Below are 19,806 nucleotides of genomic sequence, written 5' to 3'. Positions count from 1 at the left end.
TCATGTAATTAATGAACGACTGCAGAGAAAATGAAGTAACATTTCTGCATTCAACAAAACATTTTTAACTCTGAAAAAAAGACCTTGTGTTGACGGTTAAGTAAAATACTCAATGTCTGTTTGAGTCCTTGTAGTAATGGGGAAAAAACGCTGAACTTAAATTATCCACTGGCAGCAAACAAAAAAGCTGTCCTCTCTGCGTGCCGTCATTATTTTACTGGCGCCGTGCAGTCAGCGGTCAAAAAGTTCAAGTGTGTGTGTGTATTATGAGCGACAAAATATTCATTCATTCATTCATTCATTATCTGTAACCCTTATCCAGTACAGGGTCGTGGTGGGTCCAGAGCCTACCTGGAATTATTGGGCGCAAGACAGGAATAGACCCTGGAGGGGGCGTCAGTCCTTCACAGGGCAACACAGACACACATTCACTCACATCTACGGACACTTTTGCGTCACCAATCCACTTACCAACGTGTTTTTGGACTGTGGGAGGAAACCGGAGCACCCGGAGGAAACCCACGCAGACACAGGGAGAACACACCACACTCTTCACAGACAGTCACCCGGAGGAAACCCACGCAGACACAGGGAGAACACACCACACTCCTCATAGACAGTCACCCGGAGGAAACCCACGCAGACACAGGGAGAACACACCACACTCCTCACAGACAGTCACCCGGAGGAAACCCACGCAGACACAGGGAGAACACACCAACTCCTCACAGACAGTCACCCGGAGGAAACCCACGCAGACACAGGGAGAACACACCACACTCCTCACAGACAGTCACCCGGAGGAAACCCACGCAGACACAGGGAGAACACACCACACTCCTCACAGACAGTCACCCGGTGGAAACCCACGCAGACACAGGGAGAACACACCAACTCCTCACAGACAGTCACCCGGAGGAAACCCACGCAGACACAGGGAGAACACACCACACTCCTCACAGACAGTCACCCGGAGGATACCCACGCAGACACAGGGAGAACACACCAACTCCTCACAGACAGTCACCCGGAGGAAACCCACACAGACATAGGGAGAACACACCAACTCCTCACAGACAGTCACCCGGAGGAAACCCACGCAGACACAGGGAGAACACACCAACTGCTCACAGACAGTCACCCAGAGGAAACCCACGCAGACACAGAGAGAACACACCACACTCCTTACAGACTGTCACCTGGAGGAAACCCATGCAGACACAGGGAGAACACAACACACTCCCCACAGACAGTCACCCGGAGCGGGAATCAAACTCACAACCTCCAGGCCCCTGGAGCTGTGGGACTGTGACACATACCTGCTGCACCACCGTGCCGCCACCGAGAAAATATTGTAAATATTAAATATTAAAATATTCTAGATGTTACAAGATCGCCATAATCTTCATAGAATTACATTTTGAAAATGAACGAACCAAAAATAAAATACATTTTAATTATTCATTCATTCATTCATTATCTGTGACCCTTATCCAGTTCAGGGTCGCGGTGGGTCCAGAGCCTACCTGGAATCATTGGGCGCAAGGCAGGAATACACCCTGGAGGGGGCGCCAATCCTTCACAGGGCACATTTTAATTAAATACTCTTAATTATTTTCAAAAGCTGAGCCGCATCAGAGGGATCAAAAAGCCGCGGGTTGGCGACCCCTGGTCTGGACGATACGGCCAAAATTTATATCATGATATGTTTGTATGCTTCAGTCGTAATGATATAAACAACAAATACGCCCCAGAACAAACAAGAAATATGACATCCCCATCGAACATAATCCAATTGGCTTTGTCAATATTAATATTTTAAAACTTAATTTTAAATTCCATGACCGATGCTGTAAATAATGTATATCGCAATATTGAAAATGGGTTTAAAACCCTTATCGTTATTGAAACATTTCATATTGCGATATATATTGATACTGAATTATTGTCCAGCTCTAGATTGACCCCAAACGTGCTACTTTCTTTTGTAAATCTCCAACTACCAACTGTAATGTTGTCTTTCTGACCAACTGTGGGTCAAAATGACAGCTCCGGTCACCTCACCTTCTTAAATTTTGCACTAACACAGAATATATACCATTTGAGGTTTGTATTTATAGTCTTTTATGCAGATCAACTCACCTTCATCTCATTGCATGCTGTTGTTCTGTAATCCTCAGGGCAATTTGGACCTCATATTTACAGCCCCTGGACTCACAGTGTTACTTGGCAAAATGTTTATCTCCTTTTATGTGTCAATTTGAGGGCTGTAAATTAGATTGAAGTGAGATAAAATGAGATAAAGAGAGAGAGAGGCAGTGAGTCACAACAGGAACTCTAGCTCCTATCATTTACTGTCTGTCAAACGTGGATTAGGGCTCAACGATATGGAAGTAAGGATCAGAATCACGACTTCTTGATAGTAAACACCTTTCATGTTATTCAGAGAAAGACAAAATGCACTAGTGCTACATTTTAAAACTGCATCTTAATGATATATATGTTTTACTTTGTTAAGTACATTGTGCAGCACTAAACATATGCGGAATCCAAATAAAATAGACAAATTCTGCATTAAATCCATTACAACAGGAGTGATTCTGCCCTAAATCCAATTAACGGAACTACTACAAACGCCGTTCCTGTGATTTCACCATCTACAGTCCGTAATATCATAAAAATGTTTCAGGAAATATTGAGAAATACAACTCCATGTCGTGTTGAATGAGCATGACCTTTGAGCCCTCAGATGGCACTGCATAGGAATCTGTCATGCTACAGCAATAATTATAACCACATGGGCTTCAGAGTAAAAAAAATGTCTAAATCTGGGAAAATGAGTCTCACGTTTCCACACTTTCTAGGGAGATTCTGGTAGCTTCCGCCACTTATCATGGCCAAGAACCGCCTACTACTACAGGAAATGCAAGCAAAAGGACCAATCACAAATCTGTGATATTGGCATAACATGCACAGTGAGGACAACTTAACGCACTGAAAATATCAACTTGTGGGTGGAGCTTCTGTGGCTGTCTGTGAAAGTCTTCCTCATTGATAGCACCCAAGCCACCTGCTCAAAAAGTGCATGCACTGAGAATATAATCAAGTTAAACACCAGACGTGAGCATGGCCTGGGGGTTACCTCCTCATCCGCTGTGATCTCACAGTGGCTCAGGTTTTGGCAAGTTAGAATCCAGCGTGGAAAAGGACCTTTGACCCATTTCTCCCACATAACCATGACTTATTGGAGATGAAAATAAAACACGAGTGTGAGTTACGTCATTGGGTTGCACCAGCCGTGTTGAAGCACTTGCTCAATGTTGTTATAAATAAACATTTACAGCTCCTAAAATAATGCTGTCATTTAACATCTCCCTGAGCTATTAATGTTCGAACTCACAGCATTACAAATACAGCACGTCTTAAACTTTCGGCTTGACTCTTTATCTCAGTAAATATCGACTTATATTCTCCCAAATTTCGCCTAATATTTACTTTACTTTTTCTTTATTTTGAATGTGTATGTGAAAATAATGGTTTATTTTGCCACACATTATGACATCACACATGTCACATATTATGACATCATGTACATCAAAATAAAAACATTCTGTTACATTTGACAACTTTATCCCAATTATGATTTGTTTCAAAATATTTACTTCTAATTTTCACTTTGTATTTTTCCGTAATTTTTACTTTGTCATAAAAATTACATAAAAATAACGTGTTTTCTCAAATTTTGCTAATGTTGACTTTATATCAAAACAATTATTTTCTTACTCAACATACTGACTTCTGTCTCCAAATGTTATCCAAATGATCCAGTGACTGGATATTGATTGGCATGTTTTACAAAGTTGAGGCGGTTGCAGCTCTAGGATTCGCAACTCAGGTAAAGTTTGGTTGCGTGTGAGTTCCAAACCAATATGTTGCATAAAATCTGCAGCGTGTCATTGCTTATATTGCATCTATGTATGGATCACTGGTGCAGTCACAAGTATGAATATTTGCACAGCTGAGAATGTGCGGAAATGAGATTAGAGCAGAGGAAGTGTGCAGCTCTTTGTGTTGCAACCTATAGCTCACAGCAGGCCTATGCTACACATACAGATCTCTCGGATGGCTTTGTTTGCTGGACTTTTTTTTTTTAAACTTCAGACATTTTAAAATACTCTGTCTTCTGATGAAAAAATCCCTGAGGAACACAGTTCAAAGTGTTTCAGAAAACACAGATGTCTACACGCCCATGAGGCCAGACTAAATCTGACCCAGATTCGGACTCAAACATCTGATGCTCTATTTCTTGTTTGGGTTCTCATACTGTTTTAATTCCTTTTAGTGTTTTTTCACTGACAGCACGTACCCTTTTGACCTGGAATAAATAAAGTAAATACAAACCAGTCATTATTTTGAGGTATGTTCAAATCTCAATGCTAACTGCACAGTTAAATGTAATTACACAATAAAAGTCTGAAGTTTATTTGGGTGTGTTTTCCTGAGCTGTATTAGTGTAAGAGTGAACACATCATGAATTCTTCATCAATGCCGTCAAATTGGAATTTAAGTTCCAGTCTGGTCAGCTCTTTATTCCACAACCACTCACTCACTCTGAAGTTATAAGGAGTGTTTCATTTTCATCTTTGAATGTGGCATGGTGCAAGGCAACCAATCAAAGCAGAGCTGGTTCGGATACAATCATATACAAATGTTTGCGTACACATGCTGAAATCATAAACAGACTCCTTCATATTTAATTCTTAAATAATGATCATTTATTGAATTGTACGTATGAGTGGACGGATAAAACTTAAAACGTAGCCTTTTTTTCATTGTGTTTCAAACTTAGCAACTAACAATAAACTGCTCTAAAAGTGAAGGGAAATGATATGTTTGTGTATTCACTGTAGAAATATATTCTTTGTCCAAAATTAGAGCAATGCTGATAAATATACACAAGAAAGAAATGTAGTTGCTCTGTATAAATACGTTTTCCCCGGCACTGTACATTTAATTGTTCCATAAGCCATTAATTTTTTTTTTTTTTTTTATTGCTGTGTTTATGAAGAGTTATCTGAGTTTATCTTCAGAACTGTAATCAATTACAGCTTCAATTTTGATCTTTAAGGGGCCAAAGTTTGCTGATATTGAATTTCTACTTAATATCAATCAGACTAGAAGAGCTGGTGGCGAAAATGGCCGTTGTATAAATAAAGTGATCAAAAAGTGTAGGCCGAAATGAACAGGAATCAAAAAATCACCTGTAAGTAAAAGTCATATTATTGTAGCTTGAAGTAAACAAACCATTTCAGCATCCACAAAAACAACAATGAACAAACGTCTGTTTTTAAAATGTAAATGAAATTAAATGAATTATTCATCTGTATTTATTTGAAAACATATATTCAATTTTTAACACCTTAATTTTTTTCTTTCTGGTGTTTAATTCTGAAATCGATAACTCCAGTGCATTTCATAAAGGTTGAGACGGGGCAGTTTTAAGATTAGCCACACAGTTAGATGTTAAAATAAGGAAAACCAAGTGCTGCAATAGCGCTGTCCGTGTAGCAGTTCTTAAACGTGAGTGAGTTTGACTGAGTGAGTGAGTGAGTGAGTTACAAAGCAGTTTCATAACAGAGCATCAAGGGAAGTTTTAATCGTTCAGGCTTTTTGCAGTTATGTGGTTTAACAAAAAAGTAATAAACAGTGAAATGTTTCCTCCACAATTAACCCATTCCTGGCAATGAAAACACACACAAACACAAACAAGAGGATTAGAGGCAGCAAACATACACCCGGAGCAGCAGGCAGCAATTAGGCCACTGTTTGAGAACGATGTTAAACCGTGCATGGCATGAAACAGCATCAAAAGGCTCAGAAAGGTTTTAAGAATTTTCTGCCGTAAGGAAAAGTTAGAAAAACCAACAGAGTGCTAGGAACCCTCAATCCCTCAGACAGCACTGCATTAAAACGACCATATTTCTGTGGTAAATATATCGACACATTGACTTCTTTTGTTGCTGCATTGACAGATGTATCCCAGTTGCACCATCCAATTCATGAATAATTGATAAATAAATTCAAGAACATCAATACAAATTATAAATAAACATTTGCAGGAAGATGGTTATCTGCTCTTACATTTATGGCAGATTTTTTATTTCAGACATTTAACTCGCCTTAAATGGCATTTAGGTTCATAAAGCTGCTCTTGATCGCCCTCCAGTTGACCTCAGATAAGTAATCAGATGTTGCATCATCAGAATGAAGAGGCTCAAAATGGCCTTCTTCCAAAACGCATTAAGCAGCTGAATGTGGACAGCATGGTGACCGCATGCCCTTCTTCTAGAACTGTATTAATACTGACTTGGCAAGACTGGTTGTAAAATGAGAATATGCAAATTTCACCATCAGTTTACTCACATCTCATAGAAGTAACTGTGAATTAGAATGTGTTTAACAACCTGAATACAGAACACCAGGTTTGTGGTTAAATAGTTAAAACTGTTAATAATAACACAAACATTCATTCATTGTCTGTAAACACTTATCCAGCATAAGGCAGGAACTCTCATATTCACTCACACATTCACATCTATGGGCACTTTTGAGTAGGCAATCCACCTACCAACGTGTGTTTTTGGAGCGTGGGAGGAAACCCACCACAGGGAGAACACACCACACTCCTCACACATAGTCACCCGGAGGAAACCCACGCAGACACAGGGAGAACACACCACACTCCTCACACACAGTCACTCGGAGGAAACCCACGCAGACACAGGGAGAACACACCACACTCCTCACACACAGTCACTCGGAGGAAACCCACGCAGACACAGGGAGAACACACCACACTCCTCACACACAGTCACTCGGAGGAAACCCACGCAGACACAGGGAGAACACACCACACTCCTCACACATAGTCACCCGGAGGAAACCCACGCAGACACAGGGAGAACACACCACACTCCTCACACACAGTCACTCGGAGGAAACCCACGCAGACACAGGGAGAACACACCACACTCCTCACACACAGTCACTCGGAGGAAACCCACGCAGACACAGGGAGAACACACCACACTCCACACAGACAGTCACCCGGAGGAAACCCACACAGACACAGGGAGAACACACTCCTTACAGACAGTCACCCGGAGGAAACCCACACAGACACAGGGAGAACACACCACACTCCTCACACACAGTCACCCGGAGGAAACCCACACAGACACAGGGAGAACACAACACACTCCTCACACACAGTCACCCGGAGGAAACCCACGCAGACACAGGGAGAACACACCACACTCCTCACAGACAGTCACCTGGAGGAAACCCACGCAGACACAGGGAGAACACACCACACTCCTCACAGACAGTCACCCGGAGGAAACCCACGCAGACACAGGGAGAACACACCACACTCCTCACAGACAGTCACCCGGAGCGGGAATCGAACCCACAACCTCCAAGTCCCTGGTGCTGTGTGAGTGTGACACTTCCTGCTGCAACTGATGCAAACATATATTGAAAATCTATTTGCATTTTTTTTTATATTGACATAATTAATTAATAAATTAGTAAATAGCAATTAGTAAATATCTGAGACTTGCTTTCCTTTCTACACCTTTCCAAATATAGAGTTACTGATGTGAGTTAATTATAGATCAGAATTACACAAAGCTCTGAGACCCTGACCTGCAGGAGAGGGACTGATAACTCAACTCCACCCCCTCAGTCCCTGCTGTGGACTTTTGTATTTGTGGGAGTTGGTTATGTAGGACATGCTGGGGGCCCAGGGTTAGTGTTGGGAATGTGAAGCCTGTATGAATCGGGAGATGAAAGCAGACATGCCCCCTCGTTTTCCAGCTGTAGATCGGGCTGTGCACGGGGACTGAGTTTGTGACCTCTGAAAAAATCACATGACCATGAGGAAGGAAAGATCACGCCATGGCTAAAATTATCACCACGGCGCATGAACCCTCTGGACCTCCCAATTATTAGATGGCGCTCTGTCCCTTCCGAAAACATTGTTTCCCTGCTCCAGTGTCTTTTGACGTTGAGGATAGAGAGCTTCAGCTCATGCACAGCTGCTCCTCTTTGCTCAACACAGACGATTCTGGGGGAACCCTTGTTCTCAAAGCAAAGCAATCTCCCCCACTGTTTGTGTTAATTCAGAAGCTTTGCATGTTTTAAGGTGGAATGGTGTGACTGTAAGAAGCGACTGTAGCTTGTTGGTGGCTTGTTTTACGTGAACATTTTCCCCATAAATACACCCAAGTGTGTTAACTTCTCTGTAGACTGACCCCTGTCCTCTTCGTCTTTCCCCTCTCACAGCCAAACAGGGGACGTCAGGACTCTGGTCTTCCCGGTCATGTACCTTAATGAGGTAAATACGTTTATTGATTACTTTTTATGTACTGTGTTTACTGCATAGAGTCAGCACTTACAAAAAACTACCACCTCCACCAGGTTTCCCAAAGAGAGCAGTATTAGTCATGTTTAACTGGGTTTAGAACAGTATTAGTCCTGTTTAACTGGGTTTAGAACAGTGTTAGTCCTGTTTAACTGGGTTTAGAACAGTATTAGTCCTGTTTAACTGGGTTTAGAACAGTGTTAGTCCTGTTTAACTGGGTTTAGAACACTATTAGTCCTGTTTAACTGGGTTTAGAACAGTATTAGTCCTGTTTAACTGGGTTTAGAACAGTATTAGTCCTGTTTAACTGGGTTTAGAACAGTATTAGTCCTGTTTAACTGGGTTTAGAACAGTGTTAGTCCTGTTTAACTGGGTTTAGAACAGTATTAGTCCTGTTTAACTGGGTTTAGAACAGTATTAGTCCTGTTTAACTGGGTTTAGAACAGTGTTAGTCCTGTTTAACTGGGTTTAGAACAGTATTAGTCCTGTTTAACTGGGTTTAGAACAGTGTTAGTCATGTTTAACTGGGTTTAGAACAGTGTTAGTCCTGTTTAACTGGGTTTAGAACAGTATTAGTCCTGTTTAACTGGGTTTAGAACAGTGTTAGTCCTGTTTAACTGGGTTTAGAACAGTGTTAGTCCTGTTTAACTGGGTTTAGAACAGTATTAGTTCTGTTTAACTGGGTTTAGAACAGTGTTAGTCCTGTTTAACTGGGTTTAGAACAGTATTAGTCCTGTTTAACTGGGTTTAGAACAGTGTTAGTCCTGTTTAACTGGGTTTAGAACAGTATTAGTCCTGTTTAACTGGGTTTAGAACAGTGTTAGTCCTGTTTAACTGGGTTTAGAACAGTATTAGTCCTGTTTAACTGGGTTTAGAATAGTATTAGTCCTGTTTAACTGGGTTTAGAACAGTATTAGTCCTATTTAACTGGGTTTAGAACAGTATTAGTCCTACTTAACTGGGTTTAGAACAGTATTAGTCCTATTTAACTGGGTTTAGAACACTATTAGTCCTATTTAACTGGGTTTAGAGCAGTATTAGTCCTTTTTAAATGGGTTTAGAGCATAATTAGTCCTGTTTAACTGGGTTTAGAGCAGTATTAGTCATGTTTAACTGGGTTTAGAGCAGTATTAGTCATGTTTAACTGGGTTTAGAGCAGAATTAGTTCTGTTTAACTGGGTTTAGAGCAGAATTAGTTCTGTTTAACTGGGTTTAGACCAGTATTAGTCCTGTTTAACTGGTTTTAGAACAGTGTTAGTCCTGTTTAACTGGGTTTAGAGCAGTATTAGTTCTGTTTAACTGGGTTTAGAAAATAATTAGTCCTGTTTAACTGGGTTTAGAGCAGTATTAGTCCTGTTTAACTGGGTTTAGAGCATGATTTGTCCTGTTTTACTGGGTTTAGAACAGAATTAGTCATGGGTTGAATAGCCTCAACCCACTCATTATGGAAGTTTGTAACCTTGTACGCTAAAGAGAAATGTCTGCTCTGGGAGTTACAGTGTGGCATTTCTGCTGTTCACATCAAGTGCATTACATTGTAAACACTATTTCCTTTAGATTCTCCACAAATAAAGTACAAGCTTGTGATTAATGTATTTGTTCCTGTGGTTTTCTCTGGAATGGAGGCTGCTGTGATCTGAATGTCACATCAGCTCTGTGTTTTCATCAGTTTTTACAACTTTCCGGATACCGTTCTACCATTGGATATCGTGAGATCACACTTCCTCGTGGCACACCCTTTGTAGTGCATGTGAAATTGGCAGTGCTTCAGGATGAGGATGCGTTGTTTTGTATTTTCTGCTGCCTGAAAGTTGTCAGGCCCATAGAGGATGTCTGTGAAAGTGATAGAGCTTCACAGGAAAGCTCTGTATTTTTACAGATGGGGGCTTATATATTTTGTTTCCAGAGCCATGACCCATGGCCTAAGTATGGCCTTAAAGGGGGTCGTCTACAATGGTGGGTAAATGCTGTTCTCTCTGGTGTGTTTACGTTCAGAAGCTCTGCGTTTTCTAAGGTGGAACTGTATGTCTGAATTACCACAGAAACTCATTTGTAACTTTAGTTCTTTAGTTTTGTAGCACTTTCGCTAATGCAGTTAGCCGTTTCCAACTTAAGTGATCCGAAACAGCAAAAATAAGTCAATATTACCCACCTATGGAGCAGGAATAGAGCAATATCCTCATCTCAGTCCATATTTTAATGTTTGGAGTTCTTGCCATTGTCAAACATACTCCATATACCTCTGCCATGAGCAGAGAGAGAGAGAGAGCCTAGCATACCGGACCGAGACACATTGCAAATACTTTGGCTTTGTAAACACATTAGACTGGTTTCCAGTGCAAACTGACTGGAGAGGAAGTCAATGGTGAGGAAACATTTCTCCATTTAACTGTGATATTTCTTCCGACTGATATCAGACCAGGGGACAGATTACAGACTATAATCTGGGCTTGGCTTCCTACAGACATTGTAGTCCTAAGATACTAGTTAACTTGTAGAGATATTAAGACACCCCACCTGTCACACCCAGTTAGAATGCTCTTAATACTGTACTGTGAAGATTGAAACAGGACCATGACATCCATGACAAATTTGAGTAAGACGTGAGTAAGGAAATTCATATAGGAAACTTCTTACAGGATAAAATAATCCCACAGGGATGATGTCAAATATAATCTTACATTTTTCAATGTTAAACACCACATGGAACTGGAATATAACTCACACTCTTGAATACATACTCACTCATGTTCAGGTACTGCTCCACAAGGGGCACTATTTTGTCTCAGACACACTCTCATGACCTTCAGTTATTTGTTTACGTTTTTAAAACTTCACAAATGCATACGATTCCTAAAGTAAGATCAGGTTTGCTTCTAAAATATCAATTTTGAAAAACTATATCTTGATATTAATGCAGAATTCTCTTTTTTTTTAGAGCATGCTCATTGATGCAGATTCGGCCAAGAAGCTCAGAGCTGTGGTTACCGAGGCCAGCGTGGTGATCAACATTCCCTTCATCGTGATTGGTCTAGGAATCCTTCTGGGGGTGGTTTTCATGGTGCTACTGTACCTACAGAGAGCTCCACAGGTGAGAATCACTGCACAGGATGAGAACATGGGCAAGAGACTAGGGAAGTCCTAGCTAAGACAGGCCTGAGATTCATTCATTCATTCATTCATTCTCTGTAACCGCTTATCCAGTTCAGGGTCGCGGTGTGTCCAGAGCCTACCTGGAATCATTGGGCGCAAGGCGGGAATACACCCTTGGGGGGGGCACCAGTCCTTCGCAGGGCAACGCAGACACACACACATTCACTCACACACTCACACCTACGGACACTTTTTGAGACGCCAACCCACCTACCAACGTGTGTTTTTGGACTGTGGGAGGAAACCCACGCGGACACGGGGAGAACACACCACACCCCTCACAGACAGTCACCCGGAGGAAACCCACGCAGACACAGAGAGAACACACCACACTCCTCACAGACAGTCACCCGGAGGAAACCCACGCAGACACCGAGAGAACACACCACACTCCTCACAGACAGTCACCCGGAGCGAGAATCGAACCCACAACCTCCAGGCCCCTGGAGCTGTGTTACTGCGACACCTACCTGCTGCACCACCGTGCCGCCCTAGGCCTGAGATGATATTATTTAATTTTTTTATGTGTGAATTTCCTCTCTATTTTCCCACAGAGCACCGCGGCCGAGCGCCAACCCTTACTGGAATCCTAACTGATGGAGGTTTGCTGTTTCCTGGGCTGTAGCTATGAGAGTGTTTACGTGTTCTATGAACTAAAGGTAGCTTTCTCACTGAATCCACCCACTAAGTCGTTAATAAGGTTAAAACTGCATGCCGTCCAGTATTTGACCTGTTCGCCAATCATCACCTGCCAAGTGTCGCCATGTAGCGGGATCCTGGAGAGAGAAGTGGGTTTATTTGTAATTTATTTGGCATTTTATTTTAATAATGGCAATGTTGTAAGAGGCCAATCTCCCATAGAATCCCATAAACCAAGGAATGGCCATATTTTTCTTGGGTTTTAGTACAAAAGTGTATCAGCTGAGAAGGTTATGTTGTTATTAGTGGAACTTCTCACCTGAACACAGTCAAACACAGAAAGGGAATCAGTGCCTAAACGTGAACTGACGATAAAGTATTTTAACTCGTACTCATCAATATTCTCAAGTTGGAGTTAAAGTATCGCCTTTTTAACTTCGGTACATGAGGTACTTGAGTAAATGAAATTACCCACAAACCCACAGCTCCAGGATGGTGAACACAGAACTGAAACTGACGGGAAACATGACTGACATGTGGACTGTAGAACCCAATATTGTAATTATTTCCCGAAATTTAAATAATGAGTTGCCCAAAAAAACGTAATCAGCAATGTACTAAGTTAAATAAAATATCACATAGATTTACTACAATAATTCGATATTGCAATGTTAATAAAAATATTATAACACCATCATGGGCAGGTTATTTATATATAATTATTAATGCCCTAATATTTTTACTAATAACCTCATATACCATAATAGTATTTTATTACATTTCAAGTTAAAAGCACATTTTATGACCCTTTTTTGGAATTCAATTCTGGGGAAATAATACAGTATGGAGTTCTACAGTGATTATCTTCTATATTTTATAAACAAAGTCGAAAATTCTCTTAAGATTAGCTCAGTAAACTGTGCTTATGTAACACTGATGATGACCAGTCTGTTTGTCTTAGTCCAGGATCAACATGGGACACGTTAAGTATCTGACCTTCGCTGTGTCAACACAAATGTTACATTTAGAAACTGACTCGTATTTTTGAGCATCTGAGTACGAAGTGGTTGACAGTGAAGGGTGGAACAAGCCAAAAAAATATATAATAATAATCATATGGCCATATTTCACCTCACCTTTTTATTTTGCCTCAGTTTCTCAGTTCAGTTCAGTGGCGCTCATCACAAGCATTTGATAAATATTTTTACTTTGTTTTTTTTACTGTTTTTTTTTTCTTCTAAGTTATTAACATTGGTTAAAAGTGCCATCCTTTAAAAGTGCATTTTTCTCCAGTGTTTCTCCTTCCCATTATGAAACAGCCATTGTCCTGACACCTAGTGTCCTGAATGTATCAGAGATCCTTCACTAAACCTGTTATGAACATTGCCACCCACTATATAAAACAAAAACTGGTTCATTTAGGGAGGACAGGGCAGTTTGATTCTAAATCACGTGAATTGCACTTTGTTTAAATATAAAAATAATAAATAAACACTTTCATTAACAGCTAGCTACATTCTAAAAGTAAAAATGACTAATTGCTTCTTTAATATGATTTTACTGGCTCTTGGTTTGGGGAGTGTGGGTGTGGGGACTTCTTTTTTTTATGTCTTACTTGAAATGTACAGTTTGTGTCTTATTCAAACATAACTTTGTATTTGTTTAACAATTGTGAACATTGATTTAGGCTTAAGGCTGAGATTAAACCACAGTCATGGACTGTAAGCCATTTCTGTCAGAACAAGACCTTGGATCTCCGTTTTACGTACGTTCAGAATTTTAGAATCATTTCATGTATCATTTCATTATTTCATGTATCAGCTGCCATTTAGCAAATCTACATTTAAATGATGCTAAGACTTTTAAGTTGAAAAACGTTTGCCACATAATATAAATACATATAAATAGCAGCTTTTGTTGTAAGTGGCGGCTGCTGTGTAATTTCATGAACTGACAGCAAGTTTCACTGTTCCCGCAAGTGCAATGCTGGTGGGGTTAACAGTAACAATACTGAGCATGGTGACTTTAGACTCATGTACAGCTGCTCCAGAGTGTCCATTTTCATTTCATGCTTTTCTAGACAGTGTATATGTCCACAGTATGTATGGGTTAGCATAACGTTTATTAGTGGTGTCTACAGACATGGTGTTTTTATAGCGTTTTTTAGAAATGAAATGGGGGATGATACTGATTTTTCATAATGTTGTAAAATGGAATGGTGTGGCCATAAAACAGTTATTAAGAGTCAAACATTTCACACCAAATACACTCATAACATGCATAAACTGGATTGTAGAGGATTTTTGCAAATGTAATGGCTTTCTAATCAAGGTATAGACAAAAATAATGTCACTGCTCTGATAATGTGGCTTCATTAAATAAAAGTTGTGGTCATTTTTCCTTAAACTGGGGTTCAGTATTTTATTCATCTGTGACATTTCTAAAGGGAATTTTTGTGTTTTTGCTTTTTCTGAAAATACTTGTGTTGGGTTTTTTATTTCAGGGCTGGATACTTTTCAAAAATGTTTGATATTGACACCTTAAATTTGGCCAAATTAAGGTTTGGTGCCTGAATTTATATTCCATTCGTTTACATAATACTCCATTGGTGGGAGTAACTTAAACCAACATGAGCCTGAGATATATGAGATATATTATTAATGCTTTCTTTTACAGTTCCCTAAGTTCTAGATTTTCACTGGGTGATTGTAAGTATGCAATCTTCGTGGTACTAGATAGTTACTTTGGGAAACATGCTAACTATTGCTAAAATAATAGAACTAAATTACAATGAAATACCAAACAGGCTCTAGATATTCACTGAGTGAAAATGACATAGTTCAGAGTAATATAATTATTATATAATAGTCTATATTATCTATATTACTATTAAATGTTTCTAAAATTGTACCAAGTGTGAGATACAACATACAAAGTACTATGTAATTACCCAGCACTCTAAATGATTTACAGTAAACTGCAGTAAGTAAGTGGTAAATACAGACAAAATCACACTAAACCAGAAGTAGGTGATTAGCAATACGACAACATATTTATATGTGTTTATTTTCAGAGAAAAATGGTAGGAACCAAATGGAGCCATGGTAAGCTTCAGTTCTTTCTTTTTCAGCCCAGTTATAATTCCCATTCCAACATAGTTATCATTTAGTGCCTACAACCTATTGGGAGTTGGAAGTGCCTTGGAAGCTACCATCATGTTACCCAAAATAAATATCCTGTAAGTACCATGAGCTTAATGACGAGAACTCGGGGCACTGTGGCAGGCAGATAACAGATCAGGAAACAATGGCAGTATTGTAATTGTGAGGCAGCCAATCAGCAGTCTAGAATTTAGAACAAACTCACTAATGCTCACAGTACTGAATATTTCAGAACTGAATAATGCACTCAATATTAAATACGAATACCCAGCCCTGTTTTCTACCTGTGTTGTGTTTTAACCTCATGGTGGTGTTCTGCAGTTCGTTATTTTGTGTAAACACTAATAAAAATATTCACCGATCATTGCTTGTTCAAAAATAATCTGAACATTATTCAACTCATGTTCGTATTTTTTCCCAAGAGTTGGTTTTTGTCTGTTTATTGCATCATGTAAAATGTAGGCATCTTAATTTTTCTTATAAAAAAACCAACAAATATAACAATATATCTCACTCTCAATATAAAAAAAACCTTATAAACAGTATTTACATTGTGACAACAGTCTTCCGTTTTGTGTCCACTATTTACAAATAAATAATGCTGACAATGAACTCAATGAGACTGAATTGGAGTTTCTTATTGATACAGTGTATATTGGTTTCGGATCGGATTAGCCGTATTTGATCTGTGAAAGTTTGTGTGACCAAACTTCATACTTAATGTCATGCACTTGACAGTTATACACATTGATCTTTCAATACAGGGTGAAATGATTGGGCAGTGATGTTGGGTCTTAAGTTGTGATGTTCTCGTGTTCCGTTAGAGCTGATCTCATTCAGGTTTTTGCGTGGGGAGGGCGTGGGGATTCTCTTGTTAAGATGGAGAGAAGCTTGGATGGAAAGCACAGATGTTTCTTCTGGAAAAAAAGAAGTGGAAAAAGAAATGGGTTAAAATGAGGAACTATAAATAAATCAGGTTTAGGATAAAGGATTGTTATTTTTTGTGCAATGTCTTCTCTAACTGAGATGTTTGCTCTCTATCATTATGTTTTATAATCAAGCAAAAGTGTGGGACCTGTTTGACAAGAACCACTTTCAATGCAGGGTTCTTTGAGGAACCTCCACACAAGGTTTAAACTTTTAGATTTTAGATTATAACCTGTTTTATTTGAGACTAGCAACTTTTAAGAAGATTTGTGCATTTGAATTCTTGTCTATAGATTTGAAAGGAGGTTATCACAACATTCGCCATATTTCTTGGTACCTTTTGTGGTTGGGACACAAAGCAGATCATCTCAAGGGACATTTTAATTTACAAGTTTAGTACAGAGTTGACTCACTACTAAAGCGAAAGTGGTGCAGTTGGGATTGTGGTAAACCAAATACCCACTTACATGAACTCTGACCTGACAATTGGAGACATTCCTAGGAGTCTCGCTTTGCTTAATCTCACCAAATTGCTGAATCACTGACTGTATTAATAGCCTTATAGATGCTTATCAGAAGTCAATAAACTTTTGGTCAATGTTCAGCTAGAAGACGACTTGGCCTTCCAGGGCAACGTTCCTGAACAAACATGTTGTGTGACTACTGATACCGATAGATGATACATGGAAATGCAAATCTGAATCGCTCAAGTTTGGTGGCCTTCATTTGAGATGATTTGGCTTTACCAATTTGGGTACCAAGACCATAGGGTAAAATGGAGGAGGACTCAATCAGGGATCTTTGATGTTTGTCCATCAGGAACCTCAGGCAAGGATTTGAAAGATTTGGCAGTTTGTTTTCATGGTTGCCTCATAAACATTGTCTAGACCAGTGGTCATCAACACTTCTCCTTGTGATTTCTTTCCTGTTTCTTCATCAATTGCTGATCAGGTACTGAAGGCAATACATAGATGAATCATGATGGGTCAATTCGTTAGAAGCAGCAGGAAGACAGATCTCCAAGTCCAGTGTTGGTAACCACTGATCTAGATCTGGATTGGCCATTGTGACTTTAGGGATCACACGGTAAACCGGACCCTGATCTGATCCCACGTTGCTTACCTGCAGTAGTTGGTGCCACACTCGAAGTTGTCTCTGCAGCTGGCACCCACGGGTTTCAGCGTGTTCCAGCGCCACAGTAATGAGCGCTTGGCGCGGTGGATCAGGCCCGAGGCCCAGGTACCTCCTAGCGGAGCTGCTTCTACCTGCAGAGAGAAGGAAAGTGGAAGGTTAGACTGATAAGCACCTGAGTAAATCAACCTGAAGACACTAGGCACAGTGGGCGAGGACTTTTTATGATTCGTCTTATCTCCTGTTGGTAACTGTTGATTAAGTCAGCAATTTCTGTCACAGTAGTCAAATAACAAGTTTAATCAGTGAGGCAGCCCTGAAAGACCAGGTCGTCCTGATCTACTCTTAATGAGCAAGTGTTGACTTGGTGCTCAGGTACACACACACACTATATCCGAGCTTTTGTGGCCGTCCTTCATAATGAGTGCAGTCAGCAACATAAGGTATACCCACATTCAGTTGTGCGCACACAGCATGACTCTGGAGTAGCTGCACTTGGGCATTAGGCTGTGGAGCAGTGGAGCTGCATTGTCCTGTATGATGGACCTCAATCTGATACCTTTAGGATGAGCTGGATTTAAGTCTGTGATCTAGAGCTAGGGTTAGGGTTGGATCAGAATACACAAATTGAGCTTGTTTTTGTCATATCCAACAAACTTGGAAGTTGGGGGCGAGGATCAGTCATGTAATGTGACATGTGGCATCTGGGATGCCCCACAACACCCCACCGAAAAGTCTAGCAAGTTTGAACTTTTTGGACCTTTTGGCCTAGTCCGACATACGGAAGGCTGTGAAAGACAAAAATAATGTGTAGTCTGATACCAGCATAACACCAGTGCCACTCCATTTTGTGTTGCAGAAGAGAAAGGGCGGCCTTGTTGGATTCTCCATGTTAATGTGTACAACATATTGTTAACATGCACATGTTAGAGTGTAAACATGTCAAATTTAGTTGTGATGAAGTGACCACAACAAACACATCTTTTGACACGTCCTCTGGAATTTATATCAAACATGGTTATTCAAAAACGTATTAAACAAAACAAAATAAAGTGACAAATAACCTTTACAGTGCAATTACTACAAGCGACATGAGTAACGTATATATTTCCCCCAGTCCTCCCAGGGGCAGTGCCCCCCATTTTGGGAACAACTGTTCAACAACTGTGGGAGTGAACAGCAATTTTCATACCTCATTACTCACTACCAGCTCAAAAGATTAGAAACATAACGATGGCCAATGGAAAGGCCATTTGTTTAAAGAACCAAGGCTTGGTCATTTGCTAGCAACCACCTAAAACAGACAGCATTTCCTCTACCATTCCTGAACCCGTCCGCCATAATGTAGGAGCATGAGAAACCTGACATAGGTCTGAATATCAAAGTTCAAAGCAATAAATCATATCTCTGTACCCACAGCTGGAGTCCATATCTCTCCACATGCCACTGAATTGCACCCAGGTGTAACTGACCGATATGACCCTACGCTCTGGAAAACGAAGGTGTCATTAAGGAGTTCACAGGGGAACCTGGGGAAAGTGGTTTCCAAAGTGACCCACCAGGTGGTCCACATTTTTGCCAAGCCGACCCAACACAGGGATAGAGGAAAAATCTGGAGGTTTGCAAGGATGGTACTTTGGATAACTCTTGTTTTAAATTAGGTTCCAGTCAGTTCTAATTGGCAGACTAGCTGTAGAAGCCAAAACCCCTTTAAGAGCCTTGATCTTTAGTAATGACCAAGTACTGGTGGTACTCGAAATTCCAGTCCCTGGTAGCTCTTCCCATTGTCCACATAAAAAGGGATACTCAGCTTATTCCTGTTTAACAATCTCAAACTCCACAGCATTCTTTACATTCCCCCCACCCTGCTTTGAGGGACTCTGTAGCCCCTTCAATGCCAGCAACAGAAAGGAAGTTTGGCATCTCCTGGCACAGCTGACATCCTACCTGGACGGCCCAGAGCAGCGAGATGAGCATGGCGATGGCGAAGAGTGTGTGATCCGACATTCGCATTCTGGCTTCTTGCTTTGTTTGGAGGTTTCCTTCAGTCACGCTTAGAGCACAGTTGGCATCGACAGAGTCTGCAGCGTGGACTGGCTTTATATTAGCGCTGATAACCTGCTGATAAGAGTCTCAAAGGGCAACGGTCACCCGCGACGGCGCGAAAAGGGACACGTTAACCGGGGAAATTAGGACGAGTCCACGTCTCCACGAACACCTTTACCCAAATCTGTCTCAGTCTAAGGAGCAACCACAGACAGACACAAAAGAGAGAAATAAAAACAGTGCTATCTGTATGTGTGGGACAGAGAGGTAATGGTCAGAAGACTCAGATTCCTTGTCTGAAATCAGAACCTTATAAAAGTAATA

The 19,806-nt window shown here is 40.5% G+C and overlaps 2 protein-coding genes across 3 annotated transcripts in view; one reads left to right on the top strand and one right to left on the bottom strand.

Moving 5' to 3' along the window:
* Nucleotides 1–14,450, top strand: part of scarb2c (scavenger receptor class B, member 2c) — a 29,448-nt gene extending 14,998 nt beyond the window's left edge. For both annotated transcript variants that reach the window (XM_066645821.1, XM_066645820.1), the window contains exons 10-12: nucleotides 8,347–8,398; nucleotides 11,364–11,516; nucleotides 12,133–14,450. In XM_066645821.1, the coding sequence (XP_066501918.1) occupies nucleotides 8,347–8,398; nucleotides 11,364–11,516; nucleotides 12,133–12,171 (244 nt within the window). In that variant the 3' untranslated portion in view covers nucleotides 12,172–14,450. The remainder of the gene's footprint in view (nucleotides 1–8,346; nucleotides 8,399–11,363; nucleotides 11,517–12,132) is intronic.
* A 1,367-nt stretch (nucleotides 14,451–15,817) lies between these two features.
* LOC136668347 (liver-expressed antimicrobial peptide 2) lies at nucleotides 15,818–19,449 on the bottom strand. The gene is made up of 3 exons (XM_066645823.1): nucleotides 19,384–19,449; nucleotides 17,428–17,570; nucleotides 15,818–16,295 (listed from the first exon to the last, which is right to left on the bottom strand). Exons 1-3 carry the CDS (start codon nucleotides 19,447–19,449, stop codon nucleotides 16,253–16,255), a joined length of 252 nt encoding a protein of 83 aa, XP_066501920.1. The 3' UTR covers nucleotides 15,818–16,252.
* Between the last annotated feature and the right edge of the window lie 357 nt (nucleotides 19,450–19,806).

The sequence above is a fragment of the Hoplias malabaricus genome, chromosome 15, assembly GCF_029633855.1.
Source record: "Hoplias malabaricus isolate fHopMal1 chromosome 15, fHopMal1.hap1, whole genome shotgun sequence".
In the NCBI taxonomy this organism is placed as follows: Eukaryota; Metazoa; Chordata; class Actinopteri; order Characiformes; family Erythrinidae; genus Hoplias; species Hoplias malabaricus.
The sequence above is the reverse complement of the archived record's forward strand: the minus strand, read 5'-3'. Positions and strand labels throughout refer to the sequence as shown.